This window comes from Crocodylus porosus, unplaced genomic scaffold, assembly GCF_001723895.1.
Source record: "Crocodylus porosus isolate Cpor-Errol unplaced genomic scaffold, CroPor_comp1, whole genome shotgun sequence".
NCBI lineage: Eukaryota > Metazoa > Chordata > Crocodylia > Crocodylidae > Crocodylus > Crocodylus porosus.
This window is the reverse complement of record NW_017728950.1, coordinates 18,368,825-18,375,515: the sequence shown is the minus strand read 5'-3', so window position 1 is coordinate 18,375,515 and position 6,691 is coordinate 18,368,825. Positions and strand designations below refer to the sequence as shown.

The following is a 6,691-nucleotide window of genomic DNA, read 5'->3' as shown; positions in this document are numbered from 1 at the left end:
GCTAGTAAAGCGAGCAAAACGCTGGCTTGAATCCATAGATGCTTCTCAAGCAAATCCCTGGACGTCATTCTCCCCTTGTACTCAGCCTTGGTGAGGTTGCAGTTGGAGTATTGTGTCCAGTTTTGGGCTCCACAATTCAAAAAGGATGTGGAGAAGCTTGAGAGAGTGCAGAGAAGAGACACACACATGATCAGAGGTCAGGAAAACAGACCTTACAACAACAGGCTGAGAGCTATGGGACTCTTTAGCCTGGAAAAGAGCAGGCTCGGGCAATCTGGTGGCCATCTATAAGTATATCAGGGATGTTCACCAGGATCTGGGGGAATGTTTGTTCACCAGAGTGCCCCAAGGGATGACAAGGTCAAACGGTTATAAACTCCTGCAAGACTGTTTCAGGCTGGACATGAGGAAGAATTTCTTCGCTGTCCGAGCCCCCGAGGTCTGGAATAGCCTGCCACCAGAGGTGGTTTAAGTACCTACTTTGAACACCTTCAAGAGAAATGTGGATGTTTATCTTGCTGGGATCCTATAACCCCAGCTGACTTCCTTCCCCTCAGGCAGGGGGCTGGACTCAATGATCTTCCAAGGTCCCTTCCAGCCCTAATGTCTATGAAATCTATGACATTGGTCCCAAACTCACTAAATAGAAAAGGGCTGTCCAACTTTGGTTTGGCCAGGGACCACACATGGCACAGACCAGTCTGCAGGTGCCCCCCACATGATCCCTCCCCACTGTGCAGGCTGTGCCAATGGCACATGGCCCTTCCCCTGCATGCAGCAATGGAAGAGGTATCTGCAGGGGCCCAGGGGCTAACATGTTAAGCACTCCCAGGCAGCATGCACCCACATGCCACATGCTGGCTTCTCACAGGCTGCATGCAGCCCACAGACCACCGTTCGACAGCTCTAAAATAGGGAAGAGTTGCCATAACAAATTCTTCATTAGGCCTCAATATAGCAGTTGACTGGCACGAATACTGGCACAAATACTTAATTCCTTTCCTGTCATGGTAAGCACATATAAATGTCCTGCTTAGGTTTTGTGCTGTGGCCGTACTTTTTTGCTGTCCGTAACTTTATGCTTCTAGGAATCGGAGGTGGAATCATTCATCAACATGAATTGATCCATGGAAGTTCCTTCTGTGCTGCAGAACTTGGACATATTGTGGTATCTTTAGATGGACCGGAGTGCCTATGTGGGGGTCGTGGATGTATAGAAGCATATGCCTCTGGAATAGCCTTGCAGAGAGAAGCTAAGAAACTGCACGATGGCATGTATTATTTTTACCTTTTCATTTAATATAAATGAATAACTCAATGGATTTATATTAGCATAGGGAAGGAGCTTTTAGTCTGAATTATTGGGCATGCCTTTCTTTTGATAAACCTCCAGCTTTCACCATGATAAAATTGGGTCCTAGATTTAACATAAGCATGACAATTCAAACATAAGAAAGCATTGAGGGTGGGATTTTCAAAAGTACTCTGTATTGGCTTAACTCTGCTATCCCTGAAGTCTCCTCAAACATGCTTTATTTGTTTGAAACTGCATAAACTTGACATCCTTTCCCTAGCTTCAGGGTTGCTTTATTTTTCTCCCCAGACAGGTGCATGCTATGAAATAATTTGCTGTGAAGTCCTAGTTACTTGTGAACTTTGGATAATGATATATCTCAGGAAAAAAAAAATTTTAAGCCTCTTAGATGTTGGTCTTTCTCAGGGGTATATCATTTCTACTCTTGCAAACACTAGCTCTATTGATAGCCACTGAACAATATGAAATGATTGCTGTTTTCCTAAGTAGCTTAAAAGTGAGTTTATTTACATATATACCCCCACCGTCACATCATTATTTCAATGTAGTTATTAATGCTTCCTATTTGTCTTCTACCCCAAACAGAGGATCTTCTCTTAGTGGAAGGCATGTCTGTGAAGAAAGAGGAGGTTGTTAGTGCTGTACATCTCATTCAGGCAGCTAAACTTGGGAATACAAAGGCTGACAATATCCTCAGAACAGGTAAGAACATAGACCTGGAGTGAGAAACCATTTGAGAGAGAGATTTTTGAGGATCTAGAAGTGATGTTGGACTTAAATAGGGTTTGACTTATTTAATACATGTTAAGGATCTAGTCTTGTCTGCTTGTTGGTAAAACACACACACACACCTGTATGGTAAAGATGAATGTTGGAAGAGATGTGAAACTTTATGAATTGCATTGTCACTGGACTGTTCAATATGTCTTTTGGGATTCCCTTCTCCAGGGGACTAGAAAACTAAAACTTCTCATGGTAATCAAAATAGTTCTTGCTTCATGAGGAAAAAGCATTTCAACAGTTTAGTATTGGTGTGGAAAATGATGGGAACTTAAGTGGATGCACATGGTAGGTGACCAAAATTAACCAGTCTCTCTGGAATAATTATCCACTTATATATGATATTACAAGGGAGAATTTTTCTGGGAGTTATAAATTAGTACTAAGTGTAATCAGCTTACTTTTACATGGCTGATATTATGAAGGGAGGTAGAATAGTAACTTTCTTTTTTCCCTGATAGTAAGAATGAGATTACTTGTTGGGTTGGGGGGGTTGGTTTTTTTAAAGCTAATAATGTAACTGCATTCTGCTATAAAATTGATTTTTTTTTTTCTTTTATGCTTAGAAGAAAAAATAATGGTTAACACAGGTCACCTCCTTAGTACTTTCACTATTAGGATGAAATTACACATTACAATTATCACATGCTGTTGGCACGTGCTGTGAGCAGTTGCATATTAAAAGTTAATATCCTCCCAAAGTGCATATCTCAGATCTGCCACTAGAGCAGAGTTTTCCTACCTGTGGGTCGCATCCCAAAAGTGGGTCGCAAGAATATATGAAAGGGTCATGAACAAACTTTAAAAATGGATTTTCCTTTAAAGAAGAAAAATCTGGGAAACTGTGTTTTTTCCTTTGCAGGCTGTCAGAGTTCCAGCCTGCAAGGGGCTGCTTGGGGTCCCCCATGTCCACACACCCACCCCTTGCCCCACACATTAGGGGATAGGGGGCAGGGGGGGAAGGGCCCCCCTGCAGCCATGGTTTGTCCCCTCCTCTCCCCACCATTACTGCCAGATTGCTCCCCAATTAACCCCTCCACTCCAGGATTGCCCCAGTCACCTACTCTGGCTCCCCAGTGGCCTCCCCACTCACCCTTTTCAATCTCCAGATGCCTGCTGTGCGACCCAGTCAGCCCAAGAATAGTGAAAGCAGTAAGGGGGAGGAGAGAGGGAAGAGATTCCCCTCCTAGATGCCTTGCAGCCTGCACCACCCATGTGCATCCAGATCCAGCCCTTGCCAGACCCCAGGGGGAGAGAGCAGGGGTGAAGCAGGGATATGCTGGGCAGCTGTGGGACCTGGCTGGGGCTGGATTTGGGTATGGGAGGTGTGGGCTTCTGGGAGCCCAGGGGCAGGCAGAGAGCAGGGTACCAGAGAGGGGATCATCTGCTCTCAGGCTGATCAAGGCAAAAGGACAGTGATCCAGGCTGTGATTGAGGCAGCAGGGCCACAATCCAAGTGGCAGGGGAGTGATGGGGGGGGGGGTGATTTAAGGGCTAGAGACATCAGCAGCTCCCCATCCACCCACTCCCACCACCTTCACTTCTTTCCTTTCCCTCCCCACTAACCTGCTGCCCAGCTGTCCCAGTGGTCAATTCAAGGCTACAGAGTCCTGGATAATAGCTAGTTCACCTGGGAGCAGAGCAGAGCTTCCTGGGATCCTGGAGGAGTGCAGATTGGTGGTTTTATCTCAGTTGAACAGTCAGAAGTTAACTTAACTTGAGCTGGGTAGCACAGCTCAAGCATAATCCTTTCCCCCAGTGGCATAACTTTAAGATGTCAAGAGGACACTAAACAGTTGTTAACAAACCTTAATGTGCAATCATTCGTGTTTTAAGTGCTGCCAGCATGGTCTAATTGTAATGTGTAATCTCACTGTCATATACAGCCACTGTCCCTTGAGGAAAGAAATATGTTCCAAGGTGGTTCTACTGCTATGACCAGCAAATCATGAATGCCTGCTGTATGGAATGTAGTTTTTGCAGCCATGTTATTAAGAGTTTAGAGACATCAGTTCAACCACTTGGAATCAGGCTGTTGAATGACATTGTGTATGGCTAAGCAGCAACTCTCCAGAAAAGGACCTGGGGGTTACAGTGGACAGTTAAGTTGAATATGAGCCAGCAGTGTGTCCTTGTTGCCAAAAAGGCAAACAGCATACTGGGCTGCATTAGTAGAAGTTGCCAGTAGAGCAAGGTAAATGGTTATTCCCCTCTATTCAGCACTGGTGAGACCACATCTGGAGTTCTGTATCCAGTTTTGCCCCCTCCCATCCCCCTTACAGAAAGGAAGTGGATTAATTGGAGAGAATCCAGCAGAGGGAAACAAAAAATGGCTAGGGGCTGGGGGAAGTGACTTCTAAGGAGAGGATGAGGGAACTGGGTTTATTTAGTCTGGAGAAGAGAAGACAGAGGGAGGATTTAATAGCAGCCTTCAACTACCTGAAGGGGGTATTCCAAAGAGGATGGAGTTGGACTGCTCTCAGTGGTGGCAGATGACAGAACAAGGAGCAATGGTCTCAAGTTGCAGCAAGGGAAACTTAGGTTACATATTAGGAAAAACTTCTCACTAGGAGGGTGGTAAAGCACTGGAACAGTTTACCCAGAGAGGTTTTGGAATCTCAATCCTTAGAGGCTTTTAAGACCCAGATGAACTGAGTTTTGGCTGGGATGATATAATTGGGGTGGTCCTGCTTTGAGCAGGTAGTTGAACTAGATGACATCCTGAGGTCTTTTCCAGTCCTAATTTTCTCTGATTCTGTGTTGCTGTAATTTCTTTCCCTGTGTTGTTTTCTCAGCTGGAACAGCCCTAGGTCTGGGAGTTGTGAATATCCTGCACACCATGAACCCCTCCCTTGTGATCCTTTCAGGAGTGCTAGCCAGCCATTACATCAATACCGTGAAAGATGTGATATGTCGCCAGGCTTTGCCCTCTGCTCAGGCTGTGGATGTTGTTGTCTCAAATCTGGCAGATCCTGCTCTGCTGGGAGCTGCTAGCTTGGTACTAGATTATACAACACGGAGAATATACTAAGTACTGGAAAAATTGTAAAGATGGAGTATCTGGTTTTCTGAATTCTGGGGTGACATACTGTGCTCAAGTATTTCATGGTGATGAAAACTTTATCTCCCAGACTTAAACAGACTGGTATTCTAGTTTGAAGCTAGTATTTCTTGTCAATTTTTTAGTATTTTTTTCTTAAATTATACGTGGATTCATATGAAGTAATGTGTATCTCTGTTCTTTTGTTCAACCCTGTAGCTCTGGGGCAATTTTACATGTGCTCTGGGGATGAAGTGGGAAGAGGGGGTGGTGCTTTTAATTGCAGCAGTTCTGAGAGCCACTATAATTAAAGTGCCTGTGCTTAAAAATTGTGGCAGAGGTGCTTGAACTAAAGCTTGTTCAATGAGCTTTGAAATGGCAAGCCACCTAAGGCTTCTGGCATGATGGTGTAGCCCATGGTTGTATAGCTGGGACACAAACAGTTCTGTGGGCATTCTATAATTAGTCTTCTGCAGTGTGATCCTTCTTGGAGTGTGCCTACGAGGGTTTCTTGGCCAGGGAGGTCAAAAAATCAGTTTTGTCGTGGATGATTGGAGCAAGGGTGGCAGAGCCTACAGCTTTGCTCTTAATGGAGTAGAAAGTTCCCCACTGCATTGTTCCAACCATTTTATCTACTATGACTATTAAAAATGTAAGGGGCAGGACTCAGCTTCAAAAGGAAAGCTGGAGATGGGCCTAGATCAGTGGTCTCCAAACTTTTTATGGTGAAGATCATTTTTTGGCACCCTAGAATCTGCCCTGCCCCCCACCTACCAGAAGAGCTGCCCAGGCTCTGACCCCACTCATCCAGCCCAGCCTTGGGGGCTCAGCCCAGTCACGTGTGTCCTGCTGCTCCTAATCTTGGAGCCTTTGACAGACTGAGATCAACTGTCAAAGGCCCCATGATCAACCAGTCAATCAAGATCTACTGGTTGGTGACCACTGGCCTAGATCATGCCTAACCTGTGGTGTGGTGATTAGAGATCTGTACAAGAAAATAGAAGGTCTGTATAGACACAAATCTACCCTGAGTAAATGGGAGCCTAGAACCTGGGTCATCTGCTTCCCAAGTAAGTGTCCTAACCGCTCAGCTCTTGGGGATAAAATATGGGAGGTCTGGATTTCCTGGACTTCTGACCAGGTACATTCTAATATTATAAAAGCCTAAATCTGTCTGTCTGTCCATAATGCTTTATTCGCAGTCTGATTGGCTGACAAACAGCCAATCAGAGTTTGAACAAGCATTCCCACAGGAGCTGGTGGCATGTTGAGATCCTGCAATGATGGCAGAGACACAGGACAGCTGCGCTGACCTTGCCCCTCCTGCCCTCCCCTCCGCCCTGCTCGCTGGAGGCAGGGGCAACAGAGTGAATGAAACGGTGGGGAACGGGCCCCCTGCCCTGCTCCTTGCAGGTGGCGATGATGGAACGGGGTGGGGAATGGGCCCGGATCCCAAGCAGCTGAAAGGAAGGGGGGAGCGGGCATCTTCCCAAAGAACCCAGCTTCTTTGTCTGCCAGCATGCGCTCCTGGACCATGTGCTACACTGCTTTTTTTT

The 6,691-nt window shown here is 45.7% G+C and overlaps 1 protein-coding gene across 3 annotated transcripts in view; it reads left to right on the top strand.

Annotated features, from left to right (window-relative positions):
* The window catches only part of GNE (glucosamine (UDP-N-acetyl)-2-epimerase/N-acetylmannosamine kinase), a 68,573-nt gene extending 62,697 nt beyond the window's left edge, over positions 1–5,876 (top strand). For all 3 annotated transcript variants that reach the window (XM_019555183.1, XM_019555182.1, XM_019555184.1), the window contains 3 exons: positions 1,089–1,271; positions 1,901–2,017; positions 4,891–5,876. In XM_019555183.1, coding sequence (XP_019410728.1) covers positions 1,089–1,271; positions 1,901–2,017; positions 4,891–5,126 — 536 coding nt within the window. In that variant the 3' untranslated portion in view covers positions 5,127–5,876. The remainder of the gene's footprint in view (positions 1–1,088; positions 1,272–1,900; positions 2,018–4,890) is intronic.
* Positions 5,877–6,691: the final 815 nt, after the last annotated feature.